The sequence below is a fragment of the Sturnira hondurensis genome, unplaced genomic scaffold (assembly GCF_014824575.4).
Source record: "Sturnira hondurensis isolate 20B ecotype Veracruz unplaced genomic scaffold, ASM1482457v3 Scaffold0020237, whole genome shotgun sequence".
Taxonomy (NCBI): Eukaryota; Metazoa; Chordata; class Mammalia; order Chiroptera; family Phyllostomidae; genus Sturnira; species Sturnira hondurensis.
Genome location: NW_028092868.1, coordinates 6,499,556 through 6,516,433, shown reverse-complemented (window position 1 = coordinate 6,516,433; position 16,878 = coordinate 6,499,556). Strand labels below are relative to the sequence as shown.

The 16,878-nt window shown below is 42.9% G+C and overlaps 1 protein-coding gene across 1 annotated transcript in view; it reads left to right on the top strand.

Moving 5' to 3' along the window:
* The window catches only part of AP1S3 (adaptor related protein complex 1 subunit sigma 3), a 58,230-nt gene that overhangs the window by 28,083 nt on the left and 13,269 nt on the right, over positions 1–16,878 (top strand). Inside the window, exons 2-3 of the mRNA XM_037029378.1 lie at positions 12,252–12,430; positions 14,219–14,327. Of these exons, the coding sequence (XP_036885273.1) occupies positions 12,252–12,430; positions 14,219–14,327 (288 nt within the window). The remainder of the gene's footprint in view (positions 1–12,251; positions 12,431–14,218; positions 14,328–16,878) is intronic.

The following is a 16,878-nucleotide window of genomic DNA, read 5'->3' as shown; positions in this document are numbered from 1 at the left end:
AGGTGGCTTAAGGTACCAAGTGCAAAGAACCTTGGGCTGGGAGCCAGGAGGTCATTTTGAGTCGGCCACTTTGCTAACTGCATGACCCAGGGTCCAGCCACCAGCTGTCTGGGTCTGCATGTCCTCATCTTAAGAGGCACCAAATCAGCTCTGTTGTCCTTTCTAATAGAGCACTCTGTGAGTCCAGGAATGAGGGATTATTTACTTTAAATACCTTACCGTGGTAGACATTGAATAAATATTTACTAACTTGAGCGGAATCTGCTGATTTTATCTCTGGAATGTGGAGGACTTGGTTTCATGTTTTTTGAGTTGTAAACACAGAAAACAATGATGATGATGTTTGAGATGTAGAAAAGGGTCATAAAATTCAAAGCCGGAGATAAGATGTGCATTAGAGTTGCTGTAATAAACTGGCATGAACTGAGTGGCTTAAACAACAGAAGTTTATACTTTCACCATTCTGGAAGCTGGAAGTCCAAAATCAAGGTTCCAGCTCAGCTGGTTCCTTCTGCAGACCCTGAGAGAGAACCTGCCCCATGCTTCTCTTCCGGCTTCCAGTGCTCTGCTGGACATCGTTGGCATTCCTTGGCTCTGCCTTCATCTTCCCAGGGTATTCTTGCTCTGTGTGAACCTGTATTCAAATTTCCCCTTCTTATAACAATACCTGTCGTACTGGATTAGGGGCCCAGCCTACTCTAGTTTGACCTCATCTTAACATTTGGGATGATCAAGGTCACAATCTAAGATACTTGGGAAGGGTAGGGGGTGGTTAGGACTTCAACACGCAAATTTTTAGGTGATACAGTTTGACCCACAACTGGCTGCTGACCCTGTCCTATCAGTATAATTATCCACCTACCTGTCTTTCTATCCACCCTTCCTCCTAAGAAACCTAAGGTGGTGCATACAGGTGGATGGAGAAAGACAACTTTATGAGGAATTGTCTTTACACAAGTCTCTTTAATGTTTTATATAAATGGCCACTAGCAAATTCTCGTCACTTAACCTTTTCATTTGTGGATTGCTCATAACTTTTGTTTTCATCTCATTCCTTTTCTTCCCTCAAGGTCCCTCTTTTCCTATCCTTCCTAACTGTTTCCTCCTCACCCAGTTCACCTGATTTTCCTTCTTCACTGAGCATTTCACTTGCCATAGCGCGTAGTTCTGCCCACCACCAGATGGTGTGCAAGGATTGGGAAAAGAATCAAAATACTTGGGGCCTCACAGCTGCTTTTCAGCATTTTATTCCAGGAAAAAAATTGCTGTAACAAGCCAGAGTGGCGATGCTGAGATTGTGTAGGTTTTACTTCTCCGTCTAAATTTTCTCTGTGTTTATTGTGGAAACAGAAACCTGAGCTGGGATCTTGAGGGAAAGAAACCTATGGAAGTTGATGAATAGGTAATAGTTCCTAAGAGATTCTGATCTCAACATTAGGCTGAGATGTAGGAGCAAGGTTCTGAAGCCAGAGGGCTGCCTCCTCCAGTAGAAACCACACAAAAAGGGGGAACCTATAGAGTGCAGTAAAGCTGTAGAATGACGCTAATGAAATAGGAGACTTGGCTGTCACGTGACTCGGCAGTCTCCAATGAGGCCTGCAGCACGAGAGCAGTTCACGAGAGCAGTTCGCAGCCCCTCGCTGCTTACAATATGCTTTGTTTTAGCCCTGGCTGGTGTAGCTCAGTGGATTGAGTACAGGCCTGCGAACCAGAGGATCGCGGTTTGATTCCCAGTCAGGGCACATGCCTGGGTTGCAGGTCCATTCCCTGCAGGCCAACTCCCAACAGGGGATGCACGAAAGGCAACCATACATTGATGTTTCTCTCCCTCTCCTTCCCCTCTAAAGATAAATAAATAAATAAAATCTTAAAAAAAAATTCCTAGCTTTAAAAAAAACGAAACAATATGCCTTGTTTTAGCTCAACAGGATTGTGGTGTTACTATTGTTATTAATTCCTAACAATAAAATAATACCAATATTTTACATAATCATCAGATTCCAGGCTTCTTTGGTGGGGGACCTGTGAAGACCTGGCAATACTGGCTGATGTTTGTTTTTCCTGACAACACCTTAAGGTGGCTGAGTTGTGGCTGTCCCTTTAGCTGCAACGTGTGACTCACACTTTGACTCTGGGTCTTCTGCCCCCTGTTGTGTTACTCTGACCCTTTACCCTCATTTTAAATGTTACCTGCTTCTACCAGAGCCCATGAAAGGTATTCCATATGTGACCTTGCTGTGCCTTTTTACAAATGCAGACCCAGAGCCCAGAGAGGGGAGCGGGCAGTGGCCTGGTGCCTCAGCTGCCCTGTACTCCCCACGGAGCCACACTGCCTCGTGAATAGAACCTGGTGGGAAAGCGGGGGGACAGGTCCCCCCCCCAAGGAGTGACACAGTTCAAGCAGCATCAGAAAGGAAGGCGAACATGAAAACTAAAAACGGTAACTGCCATCACCCAATTATAGATAAACTAGAACTATGTACATCCATGAGTGAAAAAATGGGGAACCCTAAAGTTAGCACCTTATAGGGAACTGGGAGAGAAGTAATAAATTCTTGGTCAGAAGGTCACCGGTTGGCAGTCAAAAGAAAGAAAGGAACTTAAATGACTTCCCTGCAAGTGTGGGCTGCCCGTCAACTCGTTTTTTAAGCCCTGGAAGGGTGATCGATGAGACCAGGTGATTAAGGAGACAATGGTAGCAGGTCAGCTGGAAAGAGGATGGTTTATTACCCAAAGAATCAGCAGGACTCCCCCCCACCCCTCGGTACCTAGGACATGGCTATCAGAGACTCTTTCCTTCAGAACGTGGAACCAATTGGTGAAAGGTCAGGGGAGGGGAGAGTAGTGGTTCACAAGGAGGAAGTGAAGAGGTTTTTTCTTACCCCAGTGAAGATAAATGGCAGTATAAATGGGTGGGACAGTCTCCTGAAGGGTTTATTAGCCATAGCCAGCATTTCCTGTGAGCTCGCTCTGTGCTAGACACTGCACTTCAGAGTTAACCTGTGCGTTACATCCTCCAACGTTGCTCATGTCATTACCGTGGTCATCCCTATTTTACAGATTAGGAGACTGAGGTCCCAAAAGATCAGGTAACTTTCCAGGTCTACTTAGCTCATACATCACAGAGCCAGGATGCAAATGCAAGCTGTCAAACTACCTGCTAGCAAAGTCTTCCCACTTAACCACCAAAGATGCTCTACCACCGACCCCTCTCCCTGGCCACGCATGTGGCTTGGCCCAGTGACAGATGCCTGGCCTGCCCTGAATCCAGTATGGATGCCCTGGGTCCAATCCGAAACAGGTATTGAGATACACCATGTGGGCTGGATGGTATGTTACAAATTAGAAATAACCCAAAATGTTCATTTCTGGCATATAGCAGGTTTGTTTCAGAGTGCCATTAAACTTGATCCCTGGCAGATTATCAATGAACCTTCATGCGAAGAACATGTATAAAAGACTTCTGGGAAACTAAGTGGCAAATCTTATTCCAACCCTGAGCATGCTGGTAAAGTCTATAATTGGGTAGATCACTGAAGGCTTAAGCAAATGACCTTTGTAGAGAAGGCTGCTCTGCTTGTGGAGGAGGGAACTGTACATCCTGGAATCCTTTGGGCAGGTGAACCCCCGAGGCTGGTGAAGAAATAGTGGGTATCTCTTCCCCTTTCTGAGAGTCCCTGAGACGGGCTCAGATGGAAGGGAGAAGCTTCAGACCTGGAGGAATGGCCTGGAGGCTTTCAGTGCAGGCTTAGAGGGAGGAAAGTAGGAATTGTTAAAGGGTTCATCCCCACGTGCAAACATAAACTGTAGGGTCCTGAAGGAGTGTGAGCCAGAGCACTTGTCTGTAACATTGTTAGAACTGATCTAGCAGACAGAGTAGAATAGCTGGGTGTGTGAATGCTATTAAGCCCTTCTGGCCAAAGAACTGTTAAGCCCATGAGAATAAGCTGTCAGGAGATCTGGCAAATATAAAAAGTGCTAATTATTTTATTGCATCTGGAGAAAGGCAATCCCAGTTTTAAGTTGGAAAAAAAAAACCCCAAACAACCAAAAACAACTAAAAAATACTCTTGGCTTTTAAAAAGTCATCTCAAGAAAACCATAGTGTAGCACCACCTTTACAGAGAACCGAGTTCTCTATGAAGAATATTAATGCAGAGTTCATTGCCATTGTCAAAATTCAACATTTCTACCAGTATTTATGGAATCCCTACTGTGAGCAAAGAATGGAATTAAACTTGACTCAGGAAGACATATGCTAAATGTTAAGGAAATTAAGAAACCCATGGTATGAAAAGAGGCTTCAAAGGGAAGGCTTCTTTATTCCACAGGTGAAGGTTGGGGGGGGCTATGTAGAATACATTATAATGTGAAGGATAGGCACAGAATCAGCCAAAGCCTCTATCAATTCCCTTTCCTTAAAAATTGTATTAGGGACATTAGAATTCAGGTCAAATGCTCTATGTCTCCAAGTAAAATCAGGGCATATGTGGACTTAGCTACTTAGTCTCACCCAGTCCTCCTTTTTGATTTTAATAAGGAAAATACTTTTTTTAATTATGGAACTAGTACAAGCTCATTGTAGAAAAGCTAGAAAATAGAAAAAAGCAAACTGAGGAAGGTAATTCAAAGCCCGTCTAAGTCCAGAGACACTGGGCCACGTTATACTGACTCACAGATGTACTTACACTGCCCTTCTTTTCTCTTTTTAACTGAATTTGGTGGGTGCACAGCCGTTCTTGAAACCCAGCTCTCTCCTTGCACTGCAGTGGTTTCCACACCCAGAGACCCACTGGAAATAGTTGCTTCTCACACTTGGAAAAAATTTATAGTACTATAGTACTATAGTACTTAGCTTTCTCTGGTGTAAATATTAACACAATTTTTTTAAAGCTGTGTTTTTGGTTAACATTTTCTCACTGACTAGCTTCGTGTGAGAGCATTTTTTCCTCCTTTTTTACCCCATTGTGGGGGATCTCTTTCTTAGGGTCGTTGTTTTTGTCATCGGTTCCCCCTTCCCTTCTTCCTCTTCCTCCTTTTAGCCACAACCAATCATAAGAAATGCATTTCACAGTAGAAATATGTGCCATTGAAACAAAAAGTTTCATGAAACACACACTCTTCATTTATATGATTTTTCTGAAATTAGAGATTGTTTTGCCATTAGAGACACATGGTTACTGGGGCTCCCCAATCTGAACACAGCGACTGTGACCATTTCTGTAGCTCCTCACTGGCCCAATGGTGTCTGCGCCCACCTGCACCATTGTAGGGGTGGAGATGGGCCAGCCCTACAGTGAGTCTGGCTACCCCGCACTCCGGTATCTCCCGAGGGGTGTGCCGTCTCCTTCAGTACAGATTTCTTGTTGAGAGCACTTTGAAACTCACTTAGTATTTGGCCTTCAGATAGAATGTTGACTGACTTTTTTTCTGAGCTTACTGACATTTTTTTTTCATTAGGCATTTTTTTTCTCATTAAAGAATCACACACAGGAAGTTTGGAGAATCCAAGTATATAAGTACAGAGAAGAAAATAACACCTATAACTCAACTATTCTGAGATAAATGTGATGAACAATTCAATGTATTTCCTTCATATAATTTCCATGCACGTATAGCTTTATATGGTTGCTATGATATTCCATGTACTGTTTTATATTCTGGTTTTTTAACTTAAATTATACCCTAGGCATTCTCATTTATTGAAATCATTTAACAGATACCATTTAAACATTTTCCTGTTATTGGCAATTTAGGTAGTTTGCAGCTTTATTTTTTTTGTTGGTGTGTTACTATGGAGACCCTCAGTGAACGTCTGACGCCTGAACACGTATCTGCATATTAAGGCACGTCCTTAAGAAAGGTCTACGGGTGTGGGCATATTTGGGCCCTTGACACCGACAGCTGAGTCACGTTTTAAGAAGGTTGGAATTCTAGAGAAGCGGTTGTTTTTTAAAGATAAGAGAGACATTTAGTTATTGTGCACCTACCTGTGAGGAGCCTCAGAAGAGAGGGGCGGAGATTGGCAGTAGCCGCGTCAGAGTGACGAATCTGCTGCATCAGGATGATGAATCTGTGTTCCCAAAGAGCTAGGTGAGAGTTCAAGGCCAGGGCAGGGGATGATGTATATGTTTCCTGACATAGGAAGAAAATACAGCAGCGGAGGGTGGGTGTGGCCAAGTTTGTACTTTATGGGTGTTTGGGTGTGGGAGGAGCTGCGGAAATCCCACAGAATGGTTTTTATTTTTTTGGCTTTTCTTCTCAGAGTCCAGGAGTGAGAATGGAGATAAGGAGTATGAGGGGCATGATGGTAGCCTGGAATAACCTGTGGAGGAAGGAGAGAGGGGTTTGCTTAGTGACCCTTGACATGAGGAGGTACCTGGAAAGTTTCCAAGTCACACTGGTGATTCAGCTGAGCGGGGCCATCATGTATCTGTGGTTGTGTCAACCTGCAGAAGTGCTGGATGCCTCAGTATAGAAGCAAAGATGAGAGCGGAGGGCCTTCTATGAGTTGTGGATTCGCAGAGTGGCTGCAGAAGTTGGAAAGGGGCGGAGGGAGGGAGGACCCTACCAATAGTGTTGTTTAAGTGACGGGTCATGAGACCCGGCCACCAGAGGAAGGGCCGGTCAGGTTGGTGGAAATGAAGGAAAGGAACATATTCTTTGTATTTAATATTTGCTGCTCAGATCTGGAAATACATGTTCTGAAAACATGTGTTCATAGGGAGACAGTGTGGGGGATGGGAAAGGGGTGCGATACCCCTCGTCTCAGAAGCTGCTGGTGGATCCACTGCACGGGTTCAGGACCAGGGAGACTCGCAAACAGTAAGAACCAAAACTACCGTTGGAAGCCTTCAGTGTTTACCTTCAACTAGAAGGAAGATGCTAGTTGGTGCACCACTGCAAAACACAGTATGGAGTGCCCTCAAAAAATTAAACAATACATCTGCCTTATAACCCAGTGATTTCTCTCTGGGGATTTATCTGAAGAAGCTAAACACTAATTTGAAAAGATATATGCGCCCCTCTATTTATTGCAACATCATTTACAATAGCCAAGAAATGAAAGCAACCCAAGTGCCCATCAATAGATGAGTAGTTTTAAGCTGTGGTAGATGTATACAATGGAATACTACTCAGCCATAAAAAAGAACGAAATCTTACCATTTGCAATAGCATAGATGGACCTAGAGGGTATTATGCTCAGTCAAATAATTCAGTCAGAAGAAGACAAATACCATAGGATTTCACATATATGTGGAATCTAAAGAACAACATAAATGAATAAACAAAATTGCAGCAGCCTCATAGACACAGGGAGCACACTGGTGGTTGTTAGAGGGAAGGGGGTTGGGGGACTGAGTGGAAGGTGGAGGGATTAAGAAATACGAATCGATAGTCCCAGGTGTGGAGAGTACAGCATAAGAAACAGTCAATAACACTGTAATTGCCATGTATGGCTCCAGGTGGGTACTGGAAATAGGGGAGCACTATGTAAAGTTTATGATTGTCTAAACACTGAGGGGTACACCTGAAACACTACAAAATAGAATTGAAAGAAAAACTAAAACCTAAATAAAAATAGAAGGAAGATGCTAATACTGCTTCAGAGCAGCAGCCCAAATACTAATAGATTGGGACCGGTCAGCTTTGTGCTTCCTTCAAAGGCCTTATAGCACCCCCTCAAGACATGCGTCAGGAATATATGATGAAGAAAACAGCCAGTTTCTGTCCTGGTTCAAAGTGAGAATTTGGGGCTTGCCCAGTTAGCAAGTATTGTTTTGGAGGGCGCTCTGAGGACAAGGAGTGCTCAGATTAACCTTACGTGTTTGGACTTGAGGGCAGAATCAGACTCCTTGAAAGGTCTGCTGATATAAAGGTTCCTTCTGGGACAGGGATGGGAGATATTGGTGAGGCTGGGCGACCACCCGAGGCCATCGCATTTTGGGGCAGATAGAAGCCGTCAGGCCTGCTCAGCGAATGTCCTCGGATTTTCTGGTGTTTCTGGATTGGTGGTTTCCAGATGTTACCAGTCTCCCCCTTACCCCTTTCCTCTCAGCAGCCTCACTGAAAGAAACGTTTGGTGGTTGCTTTCTGAAGTCAGATGGAATTGGCTGATGGCGTTGACTGGAATTTAAGTCGGCTCCTTGCGATCACTAAAGGAAAATCCCCATGATCTCTTTTTCCTACTCTCAAGCAAATGCTAATCAAAAAATGATATTTGATTAACCTCTTGAGACATATTCCAACACGCCTTGAAGGACTAAATTGATAAATTAGACAAAATCAATTGCTGGAAGTGATGACTCGTGAATCGCTGTGATTCATTCTGCCAGTCGCTCAAGCTGCACCGCGAAGTCTGGGGAGATGTCCCAGGCACCTGACACCAGAGCAGAACTCGAGCGGACCCGTGCTTTCAACGCGGCACAGGCACTGCAGTTATTGGATGAACTAGAACCTCCGTGTTGCTTCTTTTTCATTTGGAATGAATTTTTATATTTTGTGTGGGCTTTATGGAGACATATATTATGTTCCTGATTATCCTTTCTCTTTGAATTTGTTACTCGATGAAAAAATTGCTCTTTGTTTATTGTTCACTATTGTGGATCCATGATTAAAAAGGCAGGCACTCGATCTTGAGTGAAGATTGCAACAGATGGGAACTAGAAAGGGTTCTACAATTACTCAGGAATAGTTCCAGCCTCTCGCTGGGACAGTGGCATTTAGTTTTGGGGAGGGCCCCAGATTAAAAGAAACATAGAAGCTATGAAGAAATCTGGAAGAATTATAACCAGGAGTACTTTGACATCAGGAAATCAAACCGATAAGGACAAGATGTGAGACCAGGGTTATTTCCTCTGGAAGGAAAAGATTGGGGGCTACATTTAAAGGCTGTCTTCACATATGCGGAGTCGGCTGTTACTCCAAGGATGGTGATATGTCTTTTTCTGTACTCCGTGGATAACATCAGGGAAAGTTGGTTTAAATGGTAACAGAAGAGATGCGGATTAAATGGGGAAAAGAAAATGTTCTGTTAGGAAATGGGAAGTGGACATTAACAAAATGTGTGGATTTCACTTCGACATTAGATTGAACAGTCTCCTCCATTGGTGATCATCCAAAAAAGGTCCTCGGTCTCAAGACCCTGAGATTTTATTTTTCTACCACCATTCAATTTTGTACTTTCAGAACGTCACTTTTATGATTAGATCTTCCTGGCAGCGGACTATGTTCCATCCTTGAATCATCTATACCTGCTCTGACAGTGAAGTAGCTATTTAAGAAAATGCCGTGTTCTAAGCAAATATTTTCAATTGCAGACTAAGGGTGATTTTTCTTATAGCTGCTAGGTGTAGAGGGCTTTTTAATTTGCTTTCTCTTCATTTGCTGTGTCTTGGTCTTTAAGTCTTTGTTATAACTGATGTCTCCCTTACTAAGGCAGAAGAAAGCTTATTAAGAAGACCTCAAATTCTATAGTTTGGGGGCAGAGAAAGCTCTGAGCAGGGCCTGGTTTCTTTTGGCCCTCAGATGTAGCCACCTATTGTGTGTTTGTATGACATGCCGTGACATCTAGAGCCAAATTTTTTCAATAAAACAAATTGAATACTGTGTTTGTAAAAAGTTTTAAAAATGAACCCAGGCTGGTGTGGCTCAGTGGATTGAGTGCTAGCCTGTGAACCAAAGGGCCACTGGTTTGATTCCCAGTCAGGTCACATGCCTGGGTTGTGGGCCAGGTCCCCAGTAGGGGGCACGTGAGAGGCAATCACACATACCTGTGTCTCTCCCTCTCTTTCTCCCTCCCTCCCCGTCTCTTTAAAAATAAATAAATGAAGTCTTTAAAAACTTTTTTTAAGTTTTAAAAATGAATTATTTTGGTTCCCAGTATATATTTGTGCCCTCTGTGACACCATTCACCTCAGCAATGAGTTTTATTGTTTAAAAAACAAAACAAAACAAAAACTCAAAATAATTTTGATTCTAAACGTGATCTCTTACTGTGGATTAAGAAAACTTAGTCTCTCGTAACGTGATGATCAGACCATTGATCGATTTCTGAGAAGCAGACCCAGCAAACCCTCCAGGTACCAAAGGAAATTTCTACATCTTACCGTGGCTCCTACTCTTTTAAACCCTTTAAAATCCATTCCAATGTGAATGCTCATTTTAAATACACAGTTTCGAAACTTAATTGAAAACAAGATCAGCTTGCTCCCTAACGTAGCCAACTCACTCTCTAAATTGTTAAAAATCTGTTGTGATGCCAAAGACAATTGTAACTTGAGACGGTTGTTTCTAAAGCTCTCAGACAAGCACCCTGCAAAGTGAAGAGTTTGCATCTGGATCTTTAACGAAGGTGCCGAGGACACGCAGTGTGTAAAGGACAGTTTCTTCGGCCAGTGGTGCTGGGAAAACGGGCTGTCCGCACGCAGAAGGGTGAAACTGGACCCTTATCTCACTCCATGTACAAAAATCAACTCCAAGTGGATGAAACACTTAAGTGCAAGGCCTGAAACTGTAAAACTATTAGAAGAAAACATAGGGAAAAAGCTTCTCGACATTGGGCTGGGGGATAGTATTTTGGCTGTGACGACAAAAGCAAAAATACACAAATGGGATTGCCCCACACCGAAAAGCCTCCACACAGGAAAGCAAGTGACCAACAGTGAGAAGTCAGCCTGCGGAATGGGAGACAGACATTTGCAAACCATATATCTGGGTAAGGGGTTAATGTCCAAACTGTGCAAGGAACAGAAACAATGCAATAGCAAGAAGATAACCTGATTTAAAAATCGGCAAAGCACTGGAATAGACATTTCTCCAGAGAAGTCAGGCAAGTGGCCAACAGGTATATGGAAAGATGCTCAACATCTGTAATCATTAGGGAATTGCAAATCACAGCCTTCGTGGGATTTCACCTCACACCTGTTAGAATGGCTACTATGGAAAAGATGAAAGACACATGTTGGTGAGGATGTGGAGAAATGGGAACCTTTGTACACTGTTGGTGGGAATGTACACTGGTGGGAATGCAGCCACCATAGAAAACAGTGTGGGGGGTCCTCAAAGAATTAAAAATAGAACTGCCATAGGATCCAGCAATCCTACGTCTGAGTGTATCTCCAAAGGAAATGAAATCAGTATCTTGAAGAGGTATCTGCACTCCCAAGTTCATTGCGGCACTATTTACAATTTTCAAGACATTAAATCAATCTCTGTCCCTTGAAAAATGAATGGAAAAAGAAAATGTGATGCACACACATACAGCAGACTGTTATTCATTAATAAAATGTATGGCAATTCTGTCATTTGCCATGTCGTGGATGACCCTGGAAGGCATGATGCTGAATGAAATAAGCCAGGCACAGAAAGACAAACACTGCGTGGCGTCACTTAGACGCAGCATCTAAAAAAGGCAAACTCGTGTAGGCAGTAGGATGGTGCTTTCCAGGAGCAGGGAGGTGAGGAAAGAGGGGGGGGGGGTGTGTTGCTCAAAGCATACGAAGTGCAGTTGTGAGATGAGTAAGTCTAGCGCTCGAATGTACAGCATGATGCCGGTGGTTTTTTGTGCTTCACTGAAACTGGAAATTTGCTAAGAAAGTGTATTTCATGCTTTCATCGCACACAAAAAGTGGTAACTCTGTGAGTCATGTTAATTAGCTTGATTGTGGTAATCACTTCACTATACATATGTATCGATACATGTTGTACACCTTAAATGTGTAGAATTTTTATTTAAAAAGGCAGAATTGGTCCCCTTCTCAATTTCTGTCTTTCCCCTTGCTTCATCCTCATTTTTAACCTATTTATCTCCTTTACTTCTCTACTATCATTATGTTTCTATACTTGTGATATGAAACTGGGATGTAATTTTTAAAGTAAACTCTTCTACTGTTCTTAACATTTTTTTGACTTGTAAAGGAAGAATTGAATGTGTTCTTCAAAGAGTTATGTACTACCTTGACATATTTTTCTCCCTGTACTGTGTTTGTGACTCATACAAGGAATTTAAAAAAGAACTTATCTTTCCTCTATAATATAAATAAATGTTGGTGGTGTACACATTTCTCTATTTCTCTGATGGGTGAAAGGTAATTTCAGAGATAAGATAGTTTTCCGGCTGGTAAGTATTTGTTCCTCTGTTCAGAATTATAATCCTTTGTGCACCCTGCCACCAAATTTCAGTGTCTACGTGGAATGATTTGGTTGACCAAGTTCTGGGTTTTTTTTTTTCTGTCCCTCATTTCTTATAGATACATTTCATACTGCTCTTCAGTCGACAAGGGAAATTACGGCTGCAGAAATGGTACACCACTCTCTCCGACAAAGAAAGGAAAAAGATCACCCGGGAAATTGTTCAGCTTGTTCTCTCTCGAGGTCAGAGGACAAGCAGTTTCATTGACTGGAAGGAGCTAAAACTTGTTTATAAAAGGTGTGAGTAACTTTATGAGAACTGAGTTTCTCCTGACTGCTCTGCTTTGTTTAGTAATGAACATTTTAGATTGCAACACCAATGTCATCATTTACTGAACTCTTTGAAACTGGAGGCCAAATATCTGTACCAGTAGACTGACTAGGAATGAACTCTCATTTACTGAAAGGGCTTTCGTGTGCCTGGATGGATTCTAGGTACCTAATCTGCACGTGGTTAATGCATCCTTGCCTCGGAGAAGTGTCTTGAAAGTGCTGGCTCTATTCCCAGCACTGTTTCAGTGGTCATGGGTACAGGAGTCAACAGGATAGGAGACATTCCTACCCTCATGGCGCATAATCATTTATTAAGGAAACAATATATTTTCAGTTTGTAGTAAATACTATGGGAAAAATGCAGATGAACATGATGCAGAGTTAGGCAGCTCTCTTTATTGTTACTATCACTCATATTTACCAATGAAGAAAGTGAGGCCACAGGGATTTTAAGTAATTGGTTCCTGATCACAGTAATTGAATGGTAATTGGCAGAGTCCGAATCCAAATTCAGATCTTCCTGGCTTTAAAGCCTATATTACTCTCTCTACTGTACCTGCTTGCATGGGAAGATCATACTGGAAAGCAACCTCAATTTATAGATGAGGAAACTGGGTCCTCAAAGAGGTAAAGTAATTTCTCCCATAAAGACCTAGATAACTTGATGGGTAGGCCAGGACCAGAGCACAGCCGGCCTGACCCCAGCATCCAGCGTCCTCTGGCAGCTCCCGGAAGGAAAACACACCGCAAGGCAAGTGGTGTTTGTAAGACCTGAAGGGGAAAGACAGAAGTAACCTTTGCATACTACATTAATAGATTAAATTACCAGGAAATGCCCGGGGCAAAATTCCTTAGGCTGGATCCAAGGTCAAAATCTTTAGTACTTGCCAACAAGAAGCTTGTCTCTTTTCTCTGTCTGCTGGTTTTCTATAACTTCGGTTTCAATTGTATTTTAAATCATTGTATAAAGAACAAGCTTCAGGGGTTCTCTGAACAAATATTACAGGTGCTGGGTATGCAACTGTGAACCAGGCAGACTCAGTACCTGCCTTTGGGAAGCTGCTGCTCTGGTGGGGGCAGGTGGGGGCATGAAATGGACGAGGAAGAGACCGGATACTCTGAGCAGGGGGTGGGTGGGGCACAGGGATGCTCAGCTGGGGCATCCAATCCCGTCAGAGAAGATTTCCTGGAGGAAATGACATCGAGCTCTGAGGATGAAGAAAGAACCACACAAATGGGGTAAGGGAGAAAAGTATTTTAGGTAAAAGAAAAACACAGGAGAAACACACAGAGGAAGCACATGGGACCTGACAATCGTAAGGCAGGGTCGCACAGAGTGGCTGTGGGAGAGTGTGAGGGAGAGGGTGGGCGGGTGCGGCCCAGGGCCAGGTGTTTGGAGTTTTACAGAGGGCAATTCACAAGCCAGGAAGGGGCGTGAACAGACACCCTGGTTAACCCAGACCAAAGGACTCTGTCTCCCTGAAAATGTCTCCTCAAAGTAAAATTTTGTTGGGAGACTTTCACACAGTTAACAGAAGCAAACCAGGCACCCCAGTATTTTCAGATGTTCCATTTAACGTTTTGGGAGGACTTTGAATGGGATGTGCAGCGATTCCATCCCTGGACTTGGGTGGGGCGATGCTCTGGAGTGCGGGTGGTAATGTCCCTTCACTGGGGGAAAGCAAGAATCTAGAATCTTCAGGTTGTTTAATGGGTCATTGTATTTTACTTTATTATTTTTTTTCTTTTCAAGGTATGCTAGTTTATATTTTTGCTGTGCAGTGGAAAATCAGGACAATGAGCTCCTGACACTAGAGATTGTACATCGTTATGTGGAGTTGCTGGACAAATATTTCGGAAACGTAAGTTGTTCTGATCCCTCAGAGTCCTCGGGTCTCCGTTTCCCCTCTCACTTCAATCTGTCCATTCTATTCATTCTCTCCCTCAAGTGTAAAATGTGAGTTGGGTTTGTGACAGGGATCAGAACACAGGGCTCTCCCCACTTCCTGTAATTCTTACATGATCCAATTAGAGTTTTCCAGAGGCAGGGGGTGTCTATCTTCAGACCACAATGCTAGAGGCCTTGTTAACTGCACTAGAATGTAATTCCTTCTTTGTCATTGACTCATCTCTCTTTTGGTTGACTTCTTATCCCCTCACTGGCTTCATGTACTGAGTTAGACGTGTTCTTTAATATTATCCATACATAAGAACAAACAAACACCAACAAAATAAAACAAAAATGAAACCCCTTTCCTTCACATTGCTGTTTTATCTCCTTGCCTTTACTCACAAGTAATAAGTTACAGGAGGAGGCCCGATCCTCTGAACTCATTCGCCCCACAGCGGCTTACCGCTTGGGTTCCCCTTTGCTGCTACAAGGAAGTCAGTTCCCACTGGCCCCTTCCCAGGAGCCAACACCTGCTCATTGCGATTCTTTTTTAAATTTGCTCTTTTTTATTTTGTCATGACACTGAATTCTGTTGATTGCTAGTTTCTGAAGGCCCCTCCGGGTTTCCTCCACTGAGCCCCCTCCCTCTCTCCGCCTGCTCTGTAAGTGCCCGGTTGCTCTTCCTACTCTCTCGTGTGTCTGATTGTACGTTTTCTCTCCTGGAAATCTGTTACTAGGCAACTCCTCCTCGCTTGGCTGAAGATGCTCTTTGCTGGGGCTCTTATAGTCATCTTAGTCTTTTCCACGGCAAGAACCAGACTCCTCTTCTGTCTCGTGACTGTCTCTATTGTGCCCCAGGGTCCTTTCATCTTTCTCCAACCTTCATGAAATCTACCTCTGTCTGTTCAAATTGGACTAAACTTCCTGTCCTTCTTTCCTGTCACTAGTCTCGGTTTACTGGGGCTTACCGGTTGGCTTCTCTTTTAAACCTCGCCTCTGGCCCTCGCCTGACCTGTTGGCACCATCTTCCTCGCAAAGCACAGATCCAGGGTGACATTCCCTCTCAGTCGCTCTCCATCAGTAATGAATAAAATCCCATCTTCTCAGCCTGGTGTTTCAGCTTTCCGAACACTGGTCCCAGACCACTTTTCCAACTTTCTTGCTTTTCTCTTTTTAAATCCCTGGCACATCCAGTGCTCTGGTGACATGGGCCAGCCTGGTGTCGTCCTTAACTTGTACAGGTTTGAACGATCACCAAACTACAAAAAGGAAACCTATTTGTTTCCTTTTTCAGCACTTGTAACCAGCTCTGGACCAGATGTTAGCAAATGTTTCAGAAACAACTTAGTTCACACTGAGTAAATAAATCATTGAATTTGGAAAATCGTTTCTTCTTAGCAATACCCTCTGCCATATTCCCTTGCTCACTGAAGATTTTTATTAAGTACAGTTAGGAGAGTTTACTTTCAGAAGAGTTTTCTGTGTTGCGTTTACCGGAATGGACAACATCTGCAGTATTGGCTTGTATTGTATTGGATTTGTGGGTACATTGTTTTATAGGATGAGCACTTGAAAGGTTTCTGAAAGAACTTTTCTACTGTCTCATATTCCCTCCCCTTTATTCACCCCTTTTCTTTCCTTTGTAAATTGTGGTAAGATCTAAAATGTTGCTTTAGGGACTTTGGGTTGTTAGTAAGTGTGTAAAAGTAATAAGACAGCTAGATCACTTTTCTTTCTCTTGCTCTTGGCTCACTAAATTCACTTACATTTTTAAAAGAGAGATTTGCAAAGAAGTAAAAGTATATTTTTGTATTTGATTAATTAATGTTATGCTTTCTGTCATTCAAATGAATTCTGACATTTAGGGTGCTTTCTTTTGAAAAACACTCAGGGCGGGGCCTTTTCCAGAGGCTTAGGGGCTTCCTAGGTTTTCCCAGGATTTGCCTTCTCCCCTCCGCTTCTGCACTCTGGTTTGACTAGTCATGTTTTTCTGGATTAATCCAAATATGATCCCGTGAATGGGGGCTGAGTGTTGATCTTCATCTTATCTGACCAAATTGTGGCTATTTCAGGGCATGTGCCTTTCTCAAGGGAGTTTGAATCCCCTTCGCTAATGCTAGGCTCATTGAAAGCACAAGGAGAGACAGAATGAATTCTTATTTCTCGAACATCAATTTTTCATCCTATTTTGGCATACCTTTAGAAGCTCTGTTTTTGTCAGGAGCCAAAATTTAATTCACTAAAAAATTCCATGAATGTTTCATTAAGCTAGGAGCACCTAAGAGCAATTCAAGGCTATCTGCCCAGTAGGCGTTCAGTTCTTATTAATTAACAGTGATGAGCAAAGCACAGGGATTTTCATTGACATCCTCTCAGAAATATTTCTCTTTGGCTTAATTCTCCTCTTGTGTTAATACAAAAGGAAGTTTCCTTGAATTCTGCCGTCATATTATCTAAGGGAAAATTTTGTACTGAGTTTCCCTTTTATAAAGGACTGGAAAAACATTACCTTCTTTTTTTTT